Here is a 25,325-nt window from a genome sequence, read left to right as displayed (position 1 = left end):
GGTGTAGCAACAAAGTTAATTATGGTTTGGATATTGATAATATTTTGTAATATTAAGCTAAATTTAAGATTAAATCTTTTGAAGAAATTAGTTGCTACCTGTTCATTGCTTAATTACATTTATGCCAGAGGATGTTGCTCTCTTTCTTTTTATTACCCCTCATATTGTCCTCAAATGTGAAATATAGTCGTATTTAAAAGTCTGAAATGGTTTTATTCTTAACTACTCTTTCAGCTACTAGTTTTTTTATTTCTGTCTTGATATAAAATTGTGCAACGCGGTTCAACTCATCTTGAGCTAGGTATTCCATGTTTACAGCACACCCGGCTACACTTTACGGTCTGAACCTTGAATCACCTGGAGATAAATAGATGTAGGACTAGATAGGGTTATTTACTTAATCAATTATTTTTATTATTTCCTAATTTCATTTGAGTAGGTTTTATTTAGATTTGTGCTAATTATTGGGGGTGGATACCATTTTAATTCTCCCTTTTCTCTCTAGATTTTTGCCGTTCTTTTTTACCATTGGTTCTGCATCATAAGTCTTTGCCTCTATAAGGTCCTATGTTAAGAGTTTATCTTTCAGAGATTTGTTTCAAATAAAATTTGGTTGCCATGAAGCATTTACATGGTCCGTTGAATTTTGTTTTATCCTATTTAATCCTCGTTTCACGTTATGTAAAACATTCTTAGCTGTCCATAGTGATTAAAAGACGATCTGATATTCGTGAAGTAATTGCAATGATCTGCCATCAAATTGAAATGTTAATTGAACCCTTTTTGAAGTGGGATAAGGTTGCAAGGCCTAAAACTAGAGGTGATTTAGGAATAGGCTATGTGGAAAAGAAAAATAGAGCTCCCTTAGCTAAATGGTTATGGAGGTTTCCCTTGGAGAGGACCTCTCTTTGGCTTTCGGTTGTTCGCAGTAACTATGAATTCATCCAAATGGATGGGATGCAAACATGGTTAGGAATGGGTCCAATAGAAGCCCCTGGAAAGCTAATAAGCTATGGCTAAAAAGTACCCCACTTCTCCTAGTTGCCTTAGAAGTGGGTAATCGGAAGGCTATTCGTTTCTAGGAGGATAGACGGAGGCGTGATGTTTTGTTGTGTGAGAAATTCCCCCACTTGTTTAGGTTATGCCTTTCTTGGAATATCTCGATTTTCTCTAGCATGGCCTTCTCTCCACTATTAATTGGAATTGGAAGTTCAATTTTCAAAGAAATTTGAATGATAGAGCGGTTGAAGAACTTGCAATGCTAATGTGGGGTATTGAAAATATCAGTATTGATGAATTGGAGGAAGACGAGGAAACAAAAGCTGGAAGCCTCAGGAATATACGTGCATGTCATATTTTGAGATGCTGTGCAATGATGATTCTGCTGCAGAGTTTTCACCCTTCAAAATGATTTGGAAGGCTAGCATCTCCACTAAAATTCAAGTCTTCTTGTGGGCCTTGGCACAAGGCAAATTAAATCTTGGAGAAGTGATGCAAAGAAAATTTCCTAATTTTTTCTCTCCTTCTTGATGTGTGATCTGCTAGAGAATGGCAGGATTTTCAATTCAACTTTTATCATCTTTCTCTTCATTGTTTTGTGGCTTCGTGCAAAGAAGCGAATTTTTTGTGGGTCATTCCAGGTTCTTGTGATTCTTTTCTCTTATTGCTTCACTTTGTGCTTCAGTTTCTAAGGAGTTTCAAGATTCTTCCTTTTTTCTCTATGTACCTAAACCATGACAGGTTTTTGAGATAAGAGTTATAACTGATTCTAGCATTGTATAGGGGTGATTGGGTATACTTTTGTATAGCATAAATAGTGTTTGTCTTTCTTTCCTGAGTGGACAGCTGGTCCACTATCTGTTTTTATATCTGCTTCATTAATACATTCTTTGAGTTTCTTATAAAAAAAAGTGATCCACTTTTGAAAATTCTGTAGCTGCTATTGTTCTGCATTTTTTATATATGATAATGTTTCTGGATTTCTGCAACAATTTGATTAGACCAAGTGTTGTATCCCATTTTATTTTTACTGATTTTTATCTGATATATACACTCTTCAGTCTAGTAAGTAATTATTTCTGATTATGTGGATATTTGCAGGAAGCTGCAAGAAACAACAATGGAAAAGCTTCACATTCTTCGTGGCGGAATTATGATGACTTCAATGAATATTTTTGGTCTGTTTATTAAAAGTTTGAAATTTTCAGGATTACTGCGTTGTTTTATTTGTATTCTGATTTGTTATATATCCAGGTCGCCTGCTTGTTTTGAGTTAAAATGGCCTATGAGGGAAGAATCACCATTTCTATTTAAGCCTAAGAAGAGGAAGAGGGTTAGTTTCACTGTTGACCTCTGCCCGAAATTTATTAAATTTTTGTCTTCTTATGTCATTTTAACTTTTGTTTTAATGTTATGCGAGACGTATGGGAATTTTTCTTCTTAAAATTTATTCTTTAGGGTATGATGTTTAATTCTTCTCAAAATTTTACATGAGGACATTGGCATGAAATATGGTAGACCTCAGTGGTGGTTGGCTTAATGGTTTCCTTATTTATTAGGAAAGGTCTTGCATGGGAGTTCAAGTTGCGTCCTCATAATTAAGGTTAGGGACAGTTGTTGCTGAATTAAGTATAGAGAAGGTAATGTGAGTTGTTTAAAGAGAATGAACTTGAATTGAAAATTTGTATTGTTACTATTTTTTCTTTTTGCTCAGAAACAAAATAAGTATTAGATATAGGAAATGTACATAGAGGAGGGACAAGAATTCCATAAGACAAAAGTCAAAAATCGCCAAGCCCAAGATCTGTTTATCCTATAAGATAAAAAATTCTAACTAATGCAATTACATAATAGCTGCTTTCCAATTAATCAAAATAAAGAAGAAAGGCAAATCTTTAAACTCTGTAGAGATAGAAGCCCACAGAGAAGCCCAGAATTTAAATCTGTTCCAAAGAAACATGTAATCCTCCATCACTTTGTTCTAAAAAATTCTTAAGTTTCTTTCAATCCGTAGGAGCCGTGCGGAATCCCATAAGACAGAATCCTTAACCCTACCTTTTAAGTCTCAAAATTTTTTCCAAGAGAACAGAAAAGCTTGTTGCAGGTGCTGCCCAACTCAAATTAAAAGTCCCAACCAACTTGGAGCATAAGAAGAAAGCAGCTGGGCGGTGAAGAATTAAATAGTTAATACTTTCCGAAGCATTTTTACACAAGACGCACCAATCTGGAGATAAGGCCATACTTGATCTTCTCTTTTGAATTACATCATTGGTATTAATCTTCTGCTGAGCAACAGCCCACGCCATCATCTTCACCTTTGAGGGAACTTTAGCTTTCCGAATCAGATTTTTGTTTGGGGGCAAAAAAGTAGGGGCAGAATAATCTATAAGAATGAAAAAGTACCCTTTGGTAAAAAGATCCCTGATTTTTCTATAGTCCAATCTCTCTTGTCTTCTTTTATGCTTTCAATATGATCTCCCTTTAAAGTCCCAAGCAAGTCAGAACAGTGTTGAAGCTCTCTGTCATTTAAATTTCTAAAGAATCTAAAGTTGCAACTGCTCTGCATTGATGAAAACCTCACCATATTAGTTGTAGAATAATTATGACCTAAAAAGACTATACAGCCGAGGAAAAGACTCCCTAAGCGTCCTCTCTACCACCCAAACATCCTTCCAGAATCTAATTTTCTGTCCACTGCCAGTAACTAATGTCATATTTGGCAAAAAACCAGCTCTACCCTTCGTTATATTCACCCAAGGACATCTACCGGATCCTCTATTAGCATCAGCAGTATCCCACCCATTTTCATGCATGCCATAAAGTATTTTTACTATTTAAATCAAATTTTGTTTCATCTATTATTATATAAATGTATAAATCACGAGGAGATCTTTATTTTCACCTAGTTATTGTGTAGCTGTACAAACGATTAGGATTTCTAACCATATGTTGATTTTCTTCTAGTTTTGTTATTAATTTGATAGTTAGATGACTATGTTTAGTGCCTCGGTGGTCCTTTGGTGATCTGTAAATGGTGGTTCGCATTGTAATTGGCTGAAGCTAGCATATAAGTTTGTTGCTTATGAGTTTTAGTATTATTGTAAAGTTCTAGTTAAGGTGTGTGAGGAATGATTAGGCTTTGCTGATTCTCGCTGCCAGCAGCTTTTGGTTCATGGTTGTTGTCTCTACCTGTGTTTTTATGTTGAAACGTCGGTTTTGAGCAATGTCTCTTATCTTCTCATGTGCTTTGGCAGACTGGAAAAAGCACTTTCGTTGAGCATCGTACATTTCTCCACTTGTATCGAAGCTTTCATCGTCTTTGGATCTTTTTGTTTGTGATGTTTCAGGTTATTTTTATCCTTCCAGATGAACTCTGTATTGCTTTTGACGTGGCTTGATCAACTTAAAATCATTTGTTCGTATTTGTTTCTTTTGCCTTCAGGCTTTGACAATACTAGCCTTCAGGAAAGAGAAAATCAATTTGAAAACTTTTAAGACAATACTTAGCATTGGGCCAACATTTGTTATCATGAACTTCATAGAGAGTATGCTATCTACTTTTTGACATTGCTATTCAGTTATGGCGGATCTCAGTTCCTTCTTTTAGGTTTTTTATTTTTTAGTTCACTGTTCATTAATGTTAATCATTTATTGCTTATGTAGGTTGTTTAGATGTATTGCTTATGTTCGGGGCTTACTCCACAGCAAGAGGCATGGCTATCTCAAGGCTAGTTATTAGGTTTTTCTGGTGTGGCTTGGCCTCTGTGTTTGTAACATATGTTTACATGTGAGTCTTAGCTGTTCATTTCTATAACATACTTTTGTTAGTTGTCTGAGGTATGACTTCATATTGTCATAATATATGTTCATATTTTGTTCTCGGCCCCTTTTTATTTTTTTGTTTTTGATTGCAGAAAGGTTCTGGAGGAACAGAATCAGCGGAACTCCAATTCAAAATATTTTCGGATATATATACTTACATTGGGCATTTATGCTGCTGTCCGTGTGGTTTTTGCTTTGTTACTTAAATGTAAAGCATGCCACACACTGTCAGAGATGTCCGATCAATCCTTCTTTCAATTTTTCAAATGGATTTATCAGGTATTTTTCTGTTTAATGTCATCATGTGAAGATGGCCAAGTATTTTTTATATGGATTTCTTCAATATGTTCTTATAAATTTACTTACATATTTCAGGAGCGATATTATGTTGGAAGAGGTCTTTTTGAGAGATTTAGTGACTACTGCAGGTTTGTGTTATGTCTGTTAGAACTGGTATTTTTCTATGGTTGCATGCTACAGTTGGTTTCTGAGTCTAGACTTCTCTAATTGTTATTCAATTTGGAGTTTGGACGATAGTTATTCTTCTGTTGTCTCTGTGGATTTTTCTGGAGATGTATGTGCCGTTGCTTTCACCTAAAAGAACTTGTATAGGTGTTTTTGCTTTTACAAGGATAATTTATGTTTGCTGGGAGACGTATGATCAACTGCAAATAAAATTTGAAATGTGAATTTACAATGCTTGTTAACTTTTATGTTTTTCTGTATGTGCTTTTTCAAGTTGTGAGACTTGCGTTTCACTCTTAGATGAGTCAATATTTGCGTAGAGAAGGCTTAGTTTTCTAAAGCATTAGATATATAAAGTATATAACCATAGTAACTCCTCATGCTTCTGTGGTTTACGGTTACTGTTCGAGAATGTGATTCATGAGTAGATGACATGCCACTGGATTTTTATCTTGTGGCAATGAACCATTAAAAAGCCTCTAGTTATCTTTTTCGGGTGTTATACCTTCATCAACTTATTGTTCTGTTTTAATTTTCTGCAGGTATGTGCTGTTTTGGTTGGTGATCTTAATTTGCAAGTTCACATTTGCGTACTTTGTCCAGGCAAGTATTGCTTTGTGTTCTTGAGAGTCATTGCTTAAGTAATAGAAGGGCAAATAGGTGAATTTATCATTGGAACATTTGGAATTTGTTGACATATTTCTTATGTTATTAACATTTGTCATTATAATGTTGCAGATCAAACCTCTTGTTGAGCCCACCAAAGTTATCATCGACTTGCCATCTCTTCAATACTCATGGCATGATTTGGTCTCAAAGAGTGAGTTCATTACTATTTAGTAATTGATCTTATATTCTCGTTTATCTTGCAAGTTTACATTGGTCGTGTGAACTAAGAAATCTGCAAGCGTCCAGTGTTCTTGGCATATTGAGATATTAAGCTGTAGTAAAGTCACATTATCTTGATACATCATTTTGTCAATGGAGCTTAGTTTTGGAGTATTTTGACCTCGGTTATTGGAAACTAATTAAGGTTGGGTTTTTTTTTTTTTTTTTTTCAGTTTCTAGCGCCAAGATAGCACATCACGTCTTATCTTTAGTGAAAGTCTTGCTAATCATGGTGAATTTGCTAAATGGCTAACATGATAAGATCAGATTAAGTTAGAAAGTAATCTGACAATGTATTGTTGCGTAATTGAGTTATTTTCTTATTTTTGACCTAAGGTTTGGTGGATCTTCTGCCGATGTTAATCTAATTTATATATTTTGAGTGCGACAAGACTAATTCTAAATGCCCTTTTCTTTTCTCTTCTCTTTTTCATACATTAAATCTTGTGCAGCATCTTCTGCTTCTCTATCCTTCTATATTTCTTTCATTTATGCTTATCACTCTATTCTACTCTCTTGACTGTAAACAAGCTGCCTGAATCCTTGAAATGGATGTAAGCCCTAAAGCCTATCAGCATTTGTCTGTCTTGATTCTTTGAGGACAGTGTTTGTTCTGAAATGGGAATTTCCTATGTAGCAGCTGGATAACTTATAGGTTTGATCAATGGCTAATGTAATGCTAATCTTTCAGGTACCATACCTCTAGGAATTTGGAAGCTTTTGTGATGGAATTAAATAATGTTTTTGCCCCATCATTAAATTTGGCTATATTCTTTTCCTTCTAAAATTTATGCTATGAATGTTGTAGAAACAAAAGAAGAGATTTATACTATCACCATTCTTCACCATGGATTTTTTACCCCCTCCTTATTGAAGTTATTGCTAGTTCTCCCTGAGTAGTGGCGGGAACACCTTTATTGTTTGGCCATTAAACTCTAGGACCCTCGTTTTAGTGATCTTTTTCTTGAATAAAGGTGGCTCTATTTAGGTTTGGGATGCTAACAGGGCTTACTATCCAGTTATAGTTGGTCGAACTGGGTATTTAGTATGTATATGATGCAAATGCGATTGTTCAATTATCCTTGAAAGTAGAAATTAAAAATATCATTGTCGTCGTTTGGAATCCAATACAGGTGATAGCATATATGTCTGTCAGGGCATTGTATTACCGAGATCAAAATTTGGTTTGGTTTTGATATACTTGCTTTGACATTTTCTTAATTCTATTAGAATCCTAAAAGTGGATTGTTTCACGAAATGTTAAGGTACTAACTATAAACAATGCAATGTTTTAGAGTTAGCTGAAGTATTTGCTGCTATATTGGTGTGACAATTTCAAAACTGTTTTCTCATGTTATGAGCTTTCTTATAACTTCGTATGCCTAGTGTGAATCACTTATAATACTTGTTATTGGCTTCTTTCTCTTGTATTAAGTTGATAACTTTAACTAATTATTGGCTATGATTTTTGGCAGACAATAAAAATGCCTTGACCATTGTTAGCCTCTGGGCTCCTGTTGTTGCTGTGAGTATTTTTCATTTTTCTTTGTATGCACAATATACAATGCTGGAAAATAATTCAGCATCTGGCTTCCTGGCTAATTTTATTATACTATATGCATTGAAGCAAAAGTCCATGCGACATTCTCATTATTTTCACCAGAATTTTATCATTCTGACTTTGCTTTATTAAACTTTTCTGATACTTTCTTTTATTTACTAGATCTACCTTATGGACCTTCACATATGGTACACACTCTTGTCGGCAATTATTGGTGGGGTAATGGGTGCGCGGGCTCGGCTAGGCGAAGTATGCTTATTCTTTAGAGTTTTTTCGTATTTCTATACTGTTCATGCTTCTTCTTTTTTTATATATTTTCATAAGTCAACTGCTTAATATTTTTGTTTTTTTTGGGTGATAGATACGTACAATTGAAATGGTGCACAAACGTTTTGAGAGCTTCCCTAAAGTCTTTGTTAAGAATCTTGTTTCTTGGCAAGCAAAAAGGTACTTGAATGTGATACTTAGATGCCTTATCAAGCCTAACAGAGGAAAGGCCATTGCTGAGAACTGAGAATTTTTTCCTGGCTCTTTTGCGCCCTGTCAAGCATGTGCTTGTGGTATAAATGACTTGTAGAAGAAAATTGTATTTTTTATGTTTCATAAGTAACTTTTCCTATCATTCTGCTCTTACAGGTTGCTGCTTGATAGACAAGCATCTCAGGTTAGTGGTTAATTTCAAAAAAGAAAATTCTGACTCAGTAATTTCAGTTGTAAAAAATCTCCTTTCTAACCTAGGGGTTGCCTAAAATTCTCCAACTGAGTCAGAAATGTTATTATAGATAACTGCCCAGTTTTTGGTAAACAGGAACTGGTAATTTCATGTGATATGCTTGGCCCAATGATGAAAGGTACCTGAATTTCCTTTCTAGGCAATTTGATCTAATATGTGTGAAAAAAAAAAGAAATTCTAGCTGCCCAATATTCCTTTCTTAAGAAGGCTTTTATAGTAAGCCTTTGAGAATGTCGGTTGCCTAAACTAGTTTGGTTACTGGTCACATATAACAAATATTAAAAGCATATTGCTTCCAATTCAGAAACAGATAAGAGCTAAATTACAGTATCAAATCTGTTATGTTTTTGTTTTTATAGTGTGATTAAGTTCAGTTGTTAAGTAAGATGGATTGCTATTTTAATTTGTTCAAATTTGTATACAGATGCAGGGTTGTGGGCAAAACTGAGAGTATTTTTTGTGTGTGGACTTGAATGTTTGTGATTAGAGTAATGATACAGCCACAAACTCTTGTACAAACTTATTTTGTACAAACTGATGTGGCATGATAAGATTGGTTGAATTAAATATCACTTGGCCCACATGATTTGTTTTTATTAATTTATATTTTCATTCAACCAATGAATTAATGCTACGTCAGTTTGTACAAAATAAGTTTGTACAAGAGTTTGTGGCTGTATCATTACTCTTGTGATTATGTTGGGTGGATTGTACCATTGGTCCATATATGGTGTGTGTTTGCATGTAAACTGCTGCTTCTGTATCGGCTGTGGTTGTATATCTGTCGTAAACCACTAAGCCTGTTGAAATTTTGATCCTGTGGTATTGTAGACTTTTTTATTATAATTATATTTATTTCTTTCTTTTATTTATTTATTTTTTGTTTTATTCCTTTTTTTTAATTTTTTAAAAGGAAGGGGTGGGAAAAGCTTAAATTGACTTTTTAGCCCTTTACCAACTCTAAGGTTCGAATATGGGTGGCCAGTTAAAGAATCCTGCTTAAAAACCACTCAGCCACGCCCTTAGGGGCCTCTTTTGTGGTTTATTGACAATGATTCGTTCTTTGGTTAATATCAGATGCACATCACTCTGATATGAGAATTTCTGCTTTGGACGTTTAAATTTTGGTCTGTTCATGCAGGTTTCTCAAGAACTGAACAAGGAATATGCATCAATCTTTTCTCCATTTTGGAATGAGATAATTAAAAGTTTGCGTGAGGAAGATTTTATAAGTAATAGGTAAACTACGGAGGCAGTCATGCTTATGTTTTGTTGTTAACAGTTAGGGCTTTATTAGTACATTGGTTTTAACAAAGCAGTTAGCGATGGAAAAGCACTTGGTATTCATATATGATTTTATGCTTTTCCAGGGAGATGGATTTGCTTTCCATTCCTAGCAACACAGGCAGTCTCCGACTGGTCCAATGGCCTTTGTTTCTTCTAAGTAGTAAGGTTAGACCTTTCAAACATTAACGGGAACTAAGAATATCTGACAACCTCAGTCTCTATGCTTAAAGCTCACAAGTTTTTTGGTCAATATATTTTTCCAGATATTTTTGGCAATTGATTTGGCTTTGGACTGCAAAGACACACAGGCTGATCTTTGGAATAGAATATGTAGGGATGAATACATGACATATGCTGTACGGGAGTGCTACTACAGCATTGAAAAAATGTTACATTCCCTTGTGGATGGTGAAGGGAGACTTTGGTATGAATTGTTCAGGCTGCTGTGCTCTTTGGTTTTGATTTGATATGTTCAGTTAAAAAATTTAGTGTCATTTATTACTCTGGTCATGAATTTCTCTTGGTTGTCGGTTGTCATATGATTTTACCTTATGCATTTTACATTTTTGTGGTAGGGTTGAAAGAATCTTCCGAGAGATTAATAACAGTATACTGGAGAATTCACTTGTTATAACCTTGTCTCTTAAGAAGCTTCCACTCGTATTGTCAAGATTTACTGCTTTGACTGGCCTTCTGGTATCTGTTATTCTCAAATTTTGTCATTATTTTATTTGGATGATATTGCTGAAATTATTGCCAGAATTTTACTGTAGTATCTGAGCCTTTTTAATATTTTTCGTTTTTCTGCTGCGTATTTTAAATGCTTTGAAAGAATTGGAGCTTATATAAATTGGGCTAATGATTTCTCTTTTCACTCCTTTACAGTCACAGTGCTTTTTCTTTTTTAATTTGAATGCATATATTTGCAATATTTTTTTGGGGCAAATACAAAATTTTCGTTGTTTTCTTATCTATGTTACTAATTCGTTAAGGAGAAATTCACATAAGAATATTTTGTTGATTCTCTGTCGCTGGATCTTACCTAAATCATTTTTTTTTTGTGCCTTTCTTTAGGATACGGTAGATTTTAGGAAGATTATTTTTTCTTATCCTAAAAAGTTTACATATAATTAAGTTTGCTAATATACCATATTAGTTTTGACGTGCTTGATGCATTCCTGATTTGTTTTCATAATTGCTAACGGAGAGAGAAAATTACTGGGACTAAATTGTTTTTGTTCTGTAATACCTACAAGAATTATAATAAAGATTCAGGACAAGTGACATCCAGGGGTATCGTTATTTAACAATAAAAAATAAATGCTTTATGAAAAGATCACTGGGATTTTGTTTTGGCATAACAGTAACAAATTTAATTTTCTTCCCTCCTATATCTGTATTCTTTTTCTGGTAGGTATGTGAAAACAGTTTGTAAGATTTTAGAATTGAAATATTTTGTTGGTGTATCATTTGTCATTTTGATAAACTGCTGTTATAGATTTATGCATCTATAATAATGGGTGAGTTGTGTCAGATACGGAATGAAACTCCTGATCTCGCAAAAGGAGCTGCGAAAGCGTTATTTCAGCTATACGAGGTTGTTACACATGACTTGCTGTCATCCGATTTAAGGTTTGTGGTTGGATATACCTGATTGTCATATGCTGAGTACTAATTTAGTTTAATGTTTCATGACTTGATTTGTTGAATCCTTCTGTTTGCAGGGAGCAGCTTGATACATGGAACATTCTGGCTAGAGCTAGAAATGAAGGTCGCTTATTTTCTAGAATAGAATGGCCCAAAGATCCAGAGATTGTAAGGGCTCCTAAGAAACACACTCCTCTAAAAATCACTCTCTCTTGGTGTGCATTTGCATTTACATTGTTTTGTTTCCACAGAAGGAGCAGGTGAAGCGATTGCACCTCCTTCTTACTGTTAAGGATTCTGCTGCTAATATTCCAAAGAATCTTGAAGCAAGGAGAAGATTAGAATTTTTTTCCAATTCCCTATTTATGGATATGCCACCAGCAAAGCCAGTTTGCGAAATGATACCATTCAGGTAGACCAAAATTTCCATGTCATGTAGATGGCATAAGGACTTAATACTTTCTTATGTATCTTATTTGTTATTTACTCTTTTGGTTTGTTAGTGTCTTCACCCCGTACTACAGTGAGACTGTACTCTATAGTACCTCTGAATTACAGAAAGAAAACGAGGACGGAATATCAATTCTTTTCTATCTTCAGAAAATATTTCCAGGTATTGTTCTGATTTCTTTACCCTTTTCTGTAAGGTTCCACTTCACCAATAATGGTTTGTGTCATTCTGTCATGAATGCTTACCAAATATATTTGTATAATGACTTAATTTGTCTGCATTTGAATACAAAAATACTGTTTCTTGTCATGATTCTTCTTCTTCTGTCTTTATTTTGCTGGTATTGCATTGTGGCATATTAGCTTGTTCAAAAATGTACTAGCATTTAATCCTTACCTTGAATTTGTGCTCATATGTGCATCACGGATTATGCACTCTATTTTGTATTTTGGAGCAACTGTAGTATTGGTAAAAGTCTTCGAGTGACTGTTACATTTGCTTGCCTTTGTCTGCACAATCTTCTGAAGTACACGGTGTGTTTGTTATGCAGATTTGTAAAGCTTATTTTTTTTTTTAATTATTTTTTTGGGTAGAAAAATAAATTTTGTACCTTTTGTTTTGGATTATTACTTCTTCTTCTTCTTCTTCTTATTATTATGATGTAGTAGTAGTAGTAGTAGTAGTAGTGGTAGTAGTAATAATAATACATTGAATAATTATTTGGTTTCAATTTTAGATGAATGGGAAAATTTCTTGGAACGGATTGGTCGAGGCGAGTCAGCTGGGGGAGTAGATCTTCAAGAAAATTCGACTGATTCTTTGGAGCTTCGGTTTTGGGCATCTTACCGAGGACAGACTTTGGCCAGGACTGGTTAGCATTATTGTGCTAGTAACATTATTGTGATACTCCTTTTAGTACATAATGATTGTCTGAAAATTTTGGTTTCCATGATCATGCAGTGCGTGGCATGATGTATTACAGAAGGGCTTTAATGCTTCAAAGTTATTTGGAAAGGAGACCAATAGGAGGTATTTACTTATGAATTTATTATAACGACATACTCTATGTGTTCAAAAGGATTGAATATACTGATATTAATCCTTTTCTGTCTGTAGTGACTGATTATTCTCGAAGTGGCCTGCTCCCAACTCAAGGCTTTGCGTTGTCACATGAAGCCCGTGCACAGTCTGATTTAAAGTTTACTTATGTTGTCTCATGCCAAATTTATGGGCAACAGAAACAGCGAAAGGCACCTGAAGCTGCTGATATTGCGCTTTTGTTGCAGAGGTATAAATTTCCATTGCCGTTTCTATCTATTGAATCTGTTGTTTTAGGTTTCTTCAGTAATCATTTTTCAAACTTTTGTCATTCTGTTTTTTGGATATAGAAATGAGGCACTCCGGGTTGCCTTCATACACGTGGAGGATAGCAGTGCAGCTGATGGAAAAGTTTCTAAGGAATTTTTTTCAAAGCTTGTAAAAGCTGACATCCATGGAAAAGATCAGGTATATTCAAAGAATTTAGTTGTTTTTGTATTAGTCGGTATCATATTTTACCCAAGATCAGGTATATTTAAAAAATTATCATGCAAAAGCATGACAATTTTACAATTTTGACAAATTTACTACCACCCACCCCCCCCCCCCCGGCGCGGTGGGGGGATTGTACTGGTACCATAGGATATAAAGTTTTCTGATTCTTTTTGAAGATTTTTAATGTTATTTTCATTTGCTTGTAGGAGATATATTCAATCAGACTTCCCGGCGATCCAAAGCTTGGGGAAGGGAAGCCTGAAAACCAAAATCATGCCATAATTTTCACACGTGGAGAAGCTATTCAAACTATAGACATGAATCAGGTATCTTCTTCTCTTTTTTAATATTTTTAGTAATTTACCATCTATTCTTTTTCCTGAAGAAGGCTTTTCTTTTCTAATTTTCTTAATTTTGAAACAAATTTCATGATGTCTATTTCTGTGGCATTTTAAATTCTCCTCGCTTCTTTTTTCGAAGATATTATTACTTCTTTCTTGCCTCAGCACATTCACTGTTCTTTTAAAGGATATGTTCTATCAAAAAAAAAAAATTGAAGGTTATGTTTGTTTCACATTGTCTGTTTATTGGGAAGAGGCTTGTGTTGCCTTTTATTGATGTATGTTTTCCGGATGCTAGTGATTGCTTGTCTGTGGAATATGCAGAACTGTGTGTTCAGATGTCTCTCTTCTGCGAATCTGTGTAATTTTCCGGGTCATATGTAAAACTAGTCAGCCATAGATTTTCTGGGTCATTTAGCGTTATTCGTGGCATGTTCATCATGGAAACCTAAAATCTTCGAACACGTGTTGGAATCTTAGTATGAGATGCTGCAAAAAGTTATTTTTAAGTAACTATCAGGAAGTGAATTGGCTCTTTTTCTTTTACCTCTTCTATAGGATAATTACCTGGAGGAGGCAATGAAAATGAGAAATCTACTCGAGGAATTCCGAACTGATCATGGCATTAGACCTCCATCTATTCTTGGCGTGAGAGAGCATGTTTTTACTGGAAGGTCTGCAATATGTTCTCGAGTTATTGGCTGATGCTATTTTGTCACTCTGTTGATCTGTCTTACCAATTTTTTTTGACTAAATATGCAGTGTTTCATCTTTGGCTTGGTTCATGTCCAATCAAGAAACGAGCTTTGTGACATTGGGCCAACGCGTGTTGGCAAATCCTTTGAAGTGAGTGGTCTTTTACCTGTATACCTGTTGTGTAGGAAAAGCATACAGACCAGGTTCTTGCATATTCTGTCATGACTTATTGTTTGCTTTTGATACTGGAGATGTGAATTTTCCTGAATTATCTGGGTGAGGGCTCACTGATTCCCGTACCTTTTTGGGTGGATATTAGGAGATCTTAAATGGGACGCAGGGGGCTGAAGTTGATCCAATTTATTCTCACTGCATTTATGGTTGAAGTATTTATCCCAGACATGCAGTTTTCATAATCATGAAACATTCTTCCAAAATGCTCTGGTTTGACTGAGATTTTCCTATTCATGATCTGCTGTGGTTTAATTTTGAAAAAAATCTTATTTCAAAATTTTTTTTCACCTCTTTTGGTGGAAGAAAGCAGATGGAGAAAGAAGAAGAGAGAAAAGAGAGGGGGGGGGGGTGTTCTATTGTTGGCGGTGTGTGGTCTCAAGTTGGGGTGGGAATGATGCAGCCGAAACCTGGTTACCTTTTCCTATAGGAACTTTCTTTTTCATATTGCTAAAAGTTTTATCTGCACTGGAGGAATTCTTTTTTCTAACTCTTGCTTCTTTCAAAACAATATTCTTTTATTTTATCTGAAATAGGAAGAAAGTTGGGGAGGAACTTGAATTGTGTTTGCAGTTGAAGTGTTGGGAATGCAATTCAAAAAACATATTTTCAAAGTCAAATTCTGCACATTATTTGCCCGTCTCCACCCCAAATTTTAATTCAAGACAATAATTTGCCCATCCCCACCCCAAATGAAGTGGGTCCCCATGGGAAGATGTTAGGAGGCATAGTTTAGAATTTCTAGGCATCCAACCCAAAAGACTAGTGTATTGGGTAGAGTGACATATCATATTTATAAACCGAGGTATCTCCTTTTTACTAACCAATGTGGGAAACAACTCAACAATCCCACTTTCCGACAAAACCACCGTCGGACTCCAATCCTTTCATCCGAAGCACTTGAGTTGTTTCACCACCACATTCTAGCTACTGGGGTCTAGCTCTGATAGCAATTGTTGGGAGGGCTTAGCTTAGGATTTCTAACTATCCAGCCCAAAAAACTAGCCTATTGGATAAAGTGACCTATCCTACTTAAAAACTCAAGTATCTCCCCTTTACTAACTAATATGAGACACAGGTCAACAGAAAATTTTCCATCGCTACACCTAACACGTAGATACAAAATGGCAACTTCTGATTTCATTTTCTTTTTCTTTGTTCTTAATCTGTTCAACCCTTTTGGGTTGGGGAGAGAGGGATAGTGTTTAGATGATATTGTTTGCACATTTTGGTTTTATTGCTGCCATATTGTGAGGATGCAACAGAATTTTCTATCACCGTAAAATAATATATACTTGGCTAATTAATTTCCTTGTAAAAACTCTTGCAGAGTCCGCATGCACTATGGGCATCCAGATGTATTTGACCGAATCTTTCATATTACTCGAGGTGGTATTAGTAAGGCATCACGTGTAATTAATATCAGTGAAGACATATATGCTGGTAATTCTCTCCTTTCTCCCTCTCTTTATCTCTCTCTCTGACTAGCTGATTCATGGTGATTTGGCATGCTTCTGTGTACATAATTTTGTTTTTGGTCTTTTTTCTTTCACTGGGTATTGTAATGGCAATTTCAATGTACTGTATTTTGTGATCTGAAATTAAATTCTCTGCAGGGTTCAACTCCACTCTGAGGCAGGGTAATGTTACCCACCATGAATATATTCAGGTTTGATAGTGCTTTGCACATTTTGGTGAAGTTATGCTGAATATGACTCTGAAGATATAATTTTCCCTCCAATTTCCTGATAGATCCTCTCAATGTAGGTTGGAAAGGGAAGAGATGTAGGGTTAAACCAGATTGCCCTATTTGAAGGGAAAGTTGCAGGAGGAAATGGAGAGCAAGTCCTTAGCAGGGATGTGTACAGGCTTGGACAACTTTTTGATTTTTTTAGAATGCTCTCCTTCTACTTCACCACTGTTGGTTACTATCTTTGCACAATGGTGTGTTTACTTCCATGATTCTCCTGTGTCTTAATCCAGTCATTGCACTATATCCAGGTAGCCTGTTTTTAACTTTTGCTGATCAGAGCTTGTTTTTTATGCAGATGACCGTCCTTACTATCTATATATTCCTATATGGAAGGGCTTACCTGGTAATTAATCAAATGAAGCTTTCTCTTAATTGCTCTTTATATAGCAGTTTTGGGTTAATTTTGTTGGTTTGGATTTTTTCCTCCTGTGTTTTGGGTTTCAAGGTCTTCTTGTTTCAAAGTTTTGTATAGTTTTGGGTGTTCTACACTGAAGGGAAGATTTTAGTTTGTAGACCTCTGGTTTACTTCTGTAATACTTGTTCCCTCCTAATATTCTATAGAAGTTTCTCTATTTCCTATTGGAAAAATAATAATAATCCAGAGAATAAAGAAATCCAGCATGATGTTTTGTTGTTTTAATTATGTTTGATGAAATGTCTAAAACATATATCTAACCTTTACGCAGATAACTAGTTATGACAGTTATTAAATTGCAAAGGTAAATTTTTACTAGAACCATATATTTCTGGAATTCTGGAAGCAACTTTTCTTAGGTTTAATTGCTCTCTACAAATAGCTAGATATCCAACACTCTCTTTGAATTTCAAATTTTCAACTATGAGATTTAGATGGCCGGCTACTTGAAAATTGGAAATCAAGAAACAGGATGATACAGCCTGAGCTTTCCCCATCTCCTAAAATGAGTTGACTTTTGTCCCTAACAGGGTCAATTATTTTGAAACTGACAACCTATTCTTGTTTTTCATGATTTATCTACATTACTTGCATCGGGGATTAGTTCATCGATGGCTATCTTATTGGTTGGGAGACTCAAGAAATTTGGTTAGGTTCTTAACTTTGCGGATATGTGGAAGGTTATTGCATATTGTGTTTAGCTAAATAAGGCATCTGAGATGAGCTATTGTGTGCATTACTACACAGCATTAAGCTTTTAAATGAGTCTCGCAACTCTTATTACTTATGTCTTTCTTTCCTTTATCTTTTTGTTTCTATGCTACAGACAAGTATTAAATCTAGAATGTCTTAGACATCCTTTTCCAATTTCCATTATATTGAATAAAAATGCAGTTAGTTTTGCATATCTATTCGGAGTTGTATTGGGATCAGCTTCAGTTAATGCCGTTTTGTCAATGTGCTGCCTATCTTCTCAGGCTTTCTCTGGACTTGATCGGGCAATCTCTCGTCAAGCTAAGTTGTCAGGGAACACATCATTGAATGCAGTTTTGAATACACAGTTTCTGGTCCAGATTGGTGTTTTTACTGCAGTCCCTATGATAATGGGTTTTATACTTGAATTGGGGTTATTGAAGGTCAGTTTATCTAACTCTCATTTCCCCCCCCCCCCCCCCCCCCCCAATTTTTTTACATAAGTGTGATAAACGACAAACATGAAAGTTAATGTAGCAGGCTGCGCTTTTTAAGAGTTTTCTTTTGATATTCGTTTGTCAACTAAATTGTTTCGCTAAATAACTGTCCAATTGATTAGAGAGTTTCAGGGCTTTTTTTTAAAAAAAAAAATTCTCTTGTCCGCAGGCTGTTTTCAGCTTCATCACGATGCAACTACAATTGTGTTCTGTCTTCTTCACGTTCTCATTAGGAACTAAAACTCATTACTTTGGACGTACCATCCTCCATGGAGGTGCAAAGGTATGTACTCATTTTTCTGATCTTATTCGTTCAAAATTTCACACCCTCTCTTTCTTTGTTTCTTTTTTTTTTTCCCAGTCAGCTAACTTTTATGCATTTGAAACTTAATTAACAGTATAGAGCAACCGGTAGAGGCTTTGTTGTCCGCCACATAAAATTTGCTGAAAATTACCGGCTTTACTCAAGAAGTCATTTCATCAAAGCGTGGGTGATTTTATTTGTTATTTACTCTGTTTCTTAGCAGATAAAAAAGATGGTGTATTAAAATCTTAAAACTTGGTTTTTGACAGTCTTGAAGTGGCGTTGCTGCTTATTGTTTACATCGCATATGGGTATGCAGAGGGAGGCGCTGTTTCTTATGTTCTGCTAACTCTCAGTAGTTGGTTCCTTGTCATCTCTTGGCTCTTTGCTCCTTACATCTTCAATCCATCAGGTTTTGAATGGCAAAAGTAAGTTCTGTATATTTTCAATGCAGTGATTTTGTCTTTTAGCACATTGGAGTTCATATTTCTTTTTGTCTTTTAGCTTGGTCTGCATTTTATTAAAAGCATGTACAAGTCTGTATATGTATGTGTGTGTATAGAACTTTTTGTGTCACGTCACTAGTACCATTCTCCTCTTGCTGCTGACCACCAAGTCATATTATCTCATTGTTCAATGAATAGGACCGTAGAGGATTTTGATGATTGGACCAGTTGGCTACTATACAAAGGTGGAGTAGGTGTCAAGGGAGACAACAGCTGGGAAGCTTGGTGGGATGAAGAACAGGTTATGTGTTATTAACTGTTAATTTGGCAATCAATCGATATGGGATTTGTTTCTGCATGATTTGCCATTGAATTTGGGGATTCAGCCATTTTCATATTCTTGCATTGCGTTTAATAGAAGAAGAGAAAACTCCGAAAGAAAAACCTAAAATCAGTATTTTCTTGTCTAGAAGCTTGGAAGTTAGAAACCTTTGATCCACATAAATCTTTGAAATAAAATCTTATTTTAAAGATAAGCAAAAATGCTATTCCCAATTTCCTTTACAATACCAATGACAGAAGTGCTTCACACATCATTTACATTTTTCCCATTCTGAAAATTTATAACAATAGCTTAACCTCTACATCATAAGTAATTACTGTTCAACTCCATTTATTTACTTGGCATGTTAATGTTATGAGAAATGGCATGGAAACAGAGAGAGGGGTATATATATTAATATGGTTTTGTTGATGAAATAGTTTGCTGTCGAATAAGCTTTTAAAAGGCTACTTTCGTATTTTTGCCAATTGGAAAATTAGGATGGTATTCTGAAACTCTGCATGTCCTTTTTTTTATTTTTGGGTCTTAATTTTAGATGAAGAATAATTATTCCTTGTTAGAATTGTAACATTGCTTCTTTACTTATTGTTCATATTTTAAACTTTTTATGTTAGAATTGTAACAAGTAAAACATTCTTGTCACCACACAGCTATGTTATTTTTGCTCCCTTTCTTCTTCTTAAACTTGTTCATGTACTAATGTATGCTTTTCTTTGCAGATGCATATCCAAACTCTGAGAGGTCGTATTTTGGAAACAATACTGAGTTTGAGGTTCTTCATATTTCAATACGGCATTGTATACAAACTCCACCTCACTGGAGATGATACATCACTTGCGGTACATTTCTTTTCTAGCTATGTGTCTAACATGTACTCCTTAAGAGTGGGGGAAAAGGGAAATTTCCTGTGCTTTGCATGAGGCACTCCTCTCCTACATTATGTTACTGCTAGTCTATCTAACGTTTTGATAGACTGATTATATGCTACTTTGTATGTTTGAGGCATGTGTTCCGGTAGAGTAGTTATTTTTGTCATTATTAATGTCGTTAGTACTATTATTATCTTCCAAGACTTTGATCATTTACAGGCTGTGTTGTAAATTATAACACAATTATAGTTTCAAATTTGCAAATATGATGTATGTTATGGGAATATATTTTCATTTTAAAGTTATTCTAGTTATGTTGGTCTTGACAATTGCTTTTTTGGGCAGATTTATGGCTTCTCTTGGGTTGTGTTAGTTGGCATAGTAATGATCTTTAAGGTATGTACCTCTTTGTTTTAATTCCTTTTGTCAATACCTGACTTTTTGTTGCTTGATTTTTGCTGTGAAACTTAGTAGTCTTTGTGATTAATTTTCTTCTGGTTTGCAGATATTTACCTTTAATCCTAAAAGTTCCAGCGACTTCCAGTTATTGATGCGGTTGACACAGGGAGCATCATCCATAGGACTTGTTGCTGCCCTCATCCTTGTCATTATCTTCACTCGTTTGTCAATTGCAGATATCTTTGCAAGCATCCTTGCATTTATTCCTACTGGTTGGGCTATCATATGTGTAAGTTTCAAATTCAAATGCTTCTGTGCCATTCTGCACAATTGCACCATAGATTGGAATAATTTTGACAAAGGACAGCGTTGTTTGCCTGATTAAAATTTACAAACTTTGATCATCATTTTGTTAGAGGAAACTAGAAACTCTGTCCTTGACTGTTGGATGGACGTATTAAAAAACATGAGGTGTTTGTCTTGTGATTCATGACACAAATCCAAATAATGGCTGGTGCCAATGAATTGCACCCTTTCTCCATCAAAGATATATAACTGGCTGGTGACACCAGTCCATTGTGTTTAGCTATCGATTTGTTGCATCCTTGTACACTCTCACAGAAACAGGTACTACATGATTACACGTGTGCATATGGAGGTTGTTTTCTTTTCTGTTCCTACGTGGTAGCTAAATTGGATTTGCTTGAATCTGAATCCCCCTCCCCCCCCAAAAAAAACCACCCAACACAAAAAAAAATAAAAAATCAAGGTCTATCCTGTATATATTTTAATTTTATTTTTCAGCCTTCTAACCTTTTGGCTTTGTGCTGGTACAGCTAGCTCTCACATGGAAGAACATAGTCAGGAGCCTGGGCTTGTGGGAATCAGTGCGGGAGTTTGCCAGAATGTACGACGCTGGGATGGGTGTGATTATCTTTGCCCCAGTGGCATTCTTATCCTGGTTTCCATTTGTTTCTACTTTCCAGTCTCGTCTTCTCTTTAATCAAGCATTTAGCCGTGGACTGGAGATCTCCCTCATCCTCGCTGGAAACAAGGCTAATGTTGATAATTGATTGGTGGTCTCCTATTGGAACACATTCAGCCAGTCTAACCTCTTTAGGTTGTAGATCCCTTGTATGAAATCATATCCTGCCTCACCCTTTCCTAGTTGCGAGGATCCTGACATGCCTTTATATGTACAGATGGTTATAAAGGCGTGGCCTTTTTCAATTTTGTATCTTGCTTCAGTTATCTGCTTTTATTCGAGTGGCTGGATAGACGAGTTAGTTTCGGTGCAATTTGGGATGGAGGAGAGAACCGAGGCACATTCTTTATGACTAATCTGCGGCGACCTGTTTCTTTTGTAGTTTGTGGAGTATATAGCATTGGGTTTATTATGTAAACGTAACGCTACAAAGTTTTATTTTAGTTTAGACAAAACAGTGTTCCATTCAAGGTTATGGGGTGAAAAGATCTACAAATAATTCTTATCATTATATATATACTTAGCAACAAACAATTATCGTCAATGCTACGTCGCATGGATGGATACGGAAATTTTTTGGCACGTCGGTATGGAAGAGGGAGAGATCATACGAAATGTTTTTCTTAATTTTTGAAACAACACCAGTAAACACCAATTGACGTGTGATTATGAAAACTGTTCCAAAGTAAATATCTGAATGAGGAGCCGAGCCTTTATTTAGAACATCACCGAAACTAGATCAGTATGGCAATTTAAAGCTAATAAATAAGATTGGATATCCATTCTAGGTCAGGCTGGCCATGAATGGAAAACGGTTATATGAATCCTGAGCGTAAACGACGTGTGTGGGGTGTGGTGACCCGAAATTGTTCACTGCCTAACAACTAACAAATAGGAGGTAATAGGAGGAGTAGCTCTCTCTCTGTCTCTCTCTCAAAATTTGTCTCACGTTGTCCCTCTCTCACTCTCCAAACATCCCCATCTCCATCTACCCGAAGCTGGAGCTGCTTCCTTTGGTCTCCTCCATTGATGGGATCCGTATGCTCATTCTTCTTCTCTTCATCTTATTTGGGTCATCACATTTCTCCTGTTCCATTTCTTTATCCTTTAATAGTATGTTTGAATTTGACGTGCATTGTTCATGATTATTTATGTGTATGCATAACGTAATTGTATTGTGTTGATTTGTGTTGCTACAATATCAAAATGACTCTCACTGATACTCTTACATTGATGCTGCGTTTACTTTTTGGATTGGAGTGGGAATCCTGAGGAGTGGGAATCTTTGGATTAGAAGTGTGGAGTGGGAGTGAGAGTAGGTTGTTTACTTACACTAGAATGGAAGTATGGAATAAAGATCATAATCCAATTTATGTGTTTACTTTGTCTTGGATTTGGAGTAAATAGTTTCAAATTACAATTTTATCCTTATTTAAAGAATTATAGTTTTTAATTACAAAACTAATAAAAAATATATTTAATGAATAATATTTATTTTATTATATTTATAAATTTATTATAATTATTAATATTCTTAATTATGAACAATAAATTATTAATTTTAATATAAAATGAAACCTTATTTTATTTTATTTAATATAATTATATTAAATTTATTATTATATAAAATAATAATATAATATTATTTAGTACAAAATTAATATTTTCTTAGAATAAACTATTTATTATTATTAATATTAAATAAATATAGTACTATTATTTTTAAAATAAATATAATAATATTATATTTATTAATTCTCTATTAATGTAATAGTATTATTTTAAAATAATTTTAACTTAGAATCAATGTAAATTATTATTTAGTTAAATATAATATTATTATTCAAATAAATATTATTTATTTTATTTATTAATTATAAAATATTAAATTAAATTAAATTAAATGAAAGGGTAAAAAGGGGAGAGGTGGGAGTGGATTCCCACTCCCACCTCCCGCAATGGGAGTCCCACTCCCACTCCCCACACCAAAAATGAGTGGGGCCCACGGAGTGGGATTCCCAATCCGTGGCCATTTTAAGCAAGTAAACGCTGGAGTGGGAGGAATCCACACTCCTCACTCCCATTCCAACAAGTAAACACAACCTGAGTTTTTTGTCTTGAGCTACGAGAAGTTTTTGTCTTTCCCTTTGTTTCTTATATTTTCTTCTCAATGATTGTTCATACTTTTTGTTCTGATTTTTTTTGAGGTAGGCATTTTTTTTTTTAATGTCATCGTCGTGTTATAGATTCATAATTCTGCAAAGGACGTTAAAGATTTTGGATGTTCTGTAATTGACATGCTGGTTCCCACATCCTAACAATATATGATGTTTATCTTTTAGAACTATGTTGAAAGTTGGAATCATCTCCTAAGCAAAAGTTTACTTTATGATGATGCCAAAGAACCTTAGGGTAAAATACACCAATTTTTGGAGGAAAATGAAAATCTCTGTTGATTAGCAAATTACAGGACGTTTACTCTAATTAAGAAGAAGTACTTGTAGAAAAGAATAATTTTTAGTTGGTACAGTTCAATTTTGTAGTCTTTATCTCTAAGATGGGAGTATAAAGGTGGAGGTTATACTCAATGGCTTTCATTTGTTGCATTGACAGGAATTTCTACTCAATGTTTCATGTTACTTTTGCTGTTTTGGCTTCCTGTTAGAATTAATTCTCTCGGCTTAATACCAAAATTCACGTGTAGTGAAATCCGTAGTATTGATGGACAAAGAGATGGTCAAAGGAGGGATATGGAGATTGATTTTGTGCAGACTTCTCGTGGAACACAAGATTTTTACTGATAATTAAGTATTTGTATTTGTATTTGTATGAAGCTTAATTTTTACACAAATATTTTGACAAGCAACAATCTATGAGATTGAAACAGATTCTAGATGGTGTCTGCGAGTAATATGTCTGCAAGATGCATGATGCGCAGGAAGGGAATCCTTTTCTCAATATATTTTCTTTTATCAGTTATCACAATGTGTAGAAATGGATTTTGCCGGAAGTCAAGTTCTTTTTTTTTCCCCAATTAAAAAAAAAAAAAAAAAAAAAAAGCCCTAGGGGATTAGATAATCAATGTTTCATGTAAAACTACTCCTCAATAATAAGCTGATATGAATGATTCTTCTTGGAAGCATGTAGTTTTGGTGTTTAAGTCTTGAGTATTTTCAGGGGGTCTTCACTAAAGTATTGTTTTTTTCTTCTGTAATTTTCAGGAGGACAGAGGCCGGCCATTGCCTAAATTTGGAGGTTGGGATGTAAATAACCCTGCCTCAGCTGAAGGATTTACAGTCATATTTAACAAGGCCAGAGATGAGAAGAAGACCAACAGAAGTAGTGTTGGGAAATCTAATACACCCAGAAGGAGTGATAGTGTGTTACAAGGAAAGCGAAAGTTTTGAGTACCCTCGAGCTCGAAAGGTAAATGTCTGTTATGGCTGCAAAATCCTTCACTCGCAATGGCGGTTTAATTTTTTGATAGTGTAACCAACCGTCTTCTTATATTTTATATGTAGAGCAAGTGGTTGTGCTGTGGCTGAGTCCACATTGCTTTGGAGGCATTGAAATGATGTAAGTTGCCTATGAAGTTAGTAGGTGCTTAACAGCTAAGTCTTTGATGAATACGCTGGCCAGGCCTACTGGTTTACTGCTTGTGATAATGTCAAACTTGTCGATTGCATTTGTTGGTGCAGTATATTAGTTTATTCTGCACATTTTCTTCCTCTTCTTTATTCTACTTTACAAATGTTGCCGTTGTTAAATGGAAGGGAAAGTTTTACAAATATTGACGTTTTTAACTGAGAGGGAGAAGATACGGATATTGAAAAACATTTTTTTTTTCAATAGCACTGGCAATACGGCACCATGGATATTATATTCATGGTGTGATATTAAACATACAACTAAGCTTACACAAATGTTGTGATATTATATTCCAATTTTTAAAATGTTAATTCCTCAG

General features: G+C 35.0%; 1 protein-coding gene across 3 annotated transcripts in view; it reads left to right on the top strand.

Moving 5' to 3' along the window:
• LOC102616583 (callose synthase 10) overlaps positions 1–21,902 on the top strand; it is a 31,906-nt gene extending 10,004 nt beyond the window's left edge. For 2 of the 3 annotated variants that reach the window (XM_006476890.4, XM_025098709.2), the window contains 41 exons: positions 2,101–2,177; positions 2,254–2,332; positions 4,254–4,346; positions 4,442–4,544; positions 4,663–4,786; positions 4,914–5,100; positions 5,197–5,249; positions 5,829–5,889; positions 6,025–6,106; positions 7,650–7,699; positions 7,898–7,984; positions 8,097–8,182; positions 8,372–8,399; positions 9,610–9,707; positions 9,839–9,920; positions 10,019–10,179; positions 10,331–10,451; positions 11,290–11,387; positions 11,480–11,570; positions 11,654–11,814; positions 11,906–12,015; positions 12,590–12,724; positions 12,814–12,882; positions 12,970–13,141; positions 13,242–13,359; positions 13,593–13,712; positions 14,286–14,401; positions 14,490–14,573; positions 15,985–16,097; positions 16,271–16,323; positions 16,422–16,598; positions 16,703–16,750; positions 17,800–17,958; positions 18,182–18,295; positions 18,411–18,499; positions 18,586–18,744; positions 18,961–19,063; positions 19,825–19,944; positions 20,320–20,370; positions 20,480–20,662; positions 21,210–21,902. In XM_006476890.4, coding sequence (XP_006476953.2) covers positions 2,101–2,177; positions 2,254–2,332; positions 4,254–4,346; positions 4,442–4,544; positions 4,663–4,786; positions 4,914–5,100; positions 5,197–5,249; positions 5,829–5,889; positions 6,025–6,106; positions 7,650–7,699; positions 7,898–7,984; positions 8,097–8,182; positions 8,372–8,399; positions 9,610–9,707; positions 9,839–9,920; positions 10,019–10,179; positions 10,331–10,451; positions 11,290–11,387; positions 11,480–11,570; positions 11,654–11,814; positions 11,906–12,015; positions 12,590–12,724; positions 12,814–12,882; positions 12,970–13,141; positions 13,242–13,359; positions 13,593–13,712; positions 14,286–14,401; positions 14,490–14,573; positions 15,985–16,097; positions 16,271–16,323; positions 16,422–16,598; positions 16,703–16,750; positions 17,800–17,958; positions 18,182–18,295; positions 18,411–18,499; positions 18,586–18,744; positions 18,961–19,063; positions 19,825–19,944; positions 20,320–20,370; positions 20,480–20,662; positions 21,210–21,446 — 4,452 coding nt within the window. In that variant the 3' untranslated portion in view covers positions 21,447–21,902. Of the gene's footprint in view, positions 1–2,100; positions 2,178–2,253; positions 2,333–4,253; positions 4,347–4,441; positions 4,545–4,662; positions 4,787–4,913; positions 5,101–5,196; positions 5,250–5,828; positions 5,890–6,024; positions 6,107–7,649; positions 7,700–7,897; positions 7,985–8,096; positions 8,183–8,371; positions 8,400–9,609; positions 9,708–9,838; positions 9,921–10,018; positions 10,180–10,330; positions 10,452–11,289; positions 11,388–11,479; positions 11,571–11,653; positions 11,815–11,905; positions 12,016–12,589; positions 12,725–12,813; positions 12,883–12,969; positions 13,142–13,241; positions 13,360–13,592; positions 13,713–14,285; positions 14,402–14,489; positions 14,574–15,984; positions 16,098–16,270; positions 16,324–16,421; positions 16,599–16,702; positions 16,751–17,426; positions 17,471–17,799; positions 17,959–18,181; positions 18,296–18,410; positions 18,500–18,585; positions 18,745–18,960; positions 19,064–19,824; positions 19,945–20,319; positions 20,371–20,479; positions 20,663–21,209 lie in introns of those variants that run through there. The other variant, XR_003065407.2, reaches the window with a different exon arrangement.
• The last annotated feature ends 3,423 nt before the right edge of the window (positions 21,903–25,325 follow it).

The sequence above is a fragment of the Citrus sinensis genome, chromosome 3 (genome assembly GCF_022201045.2).
Source record: "Citrus sinensis cultivar Valencia sweet orange chromosome 3, DVS_A1.0, whole genome shotgun sequence".
Classification (NCBI taxonomy): Eukaryota; Viridiplantae; Streptophyta; class Magnoliopsida; order Sapindales; family Rutaceae; genus Citrus; species Citrus sinensis.
The sequence above is the reverse complement of the archived record's forward strand: the minus strand, read 5'-3'. Positions and strand labels throughout refer to the sequence as shown.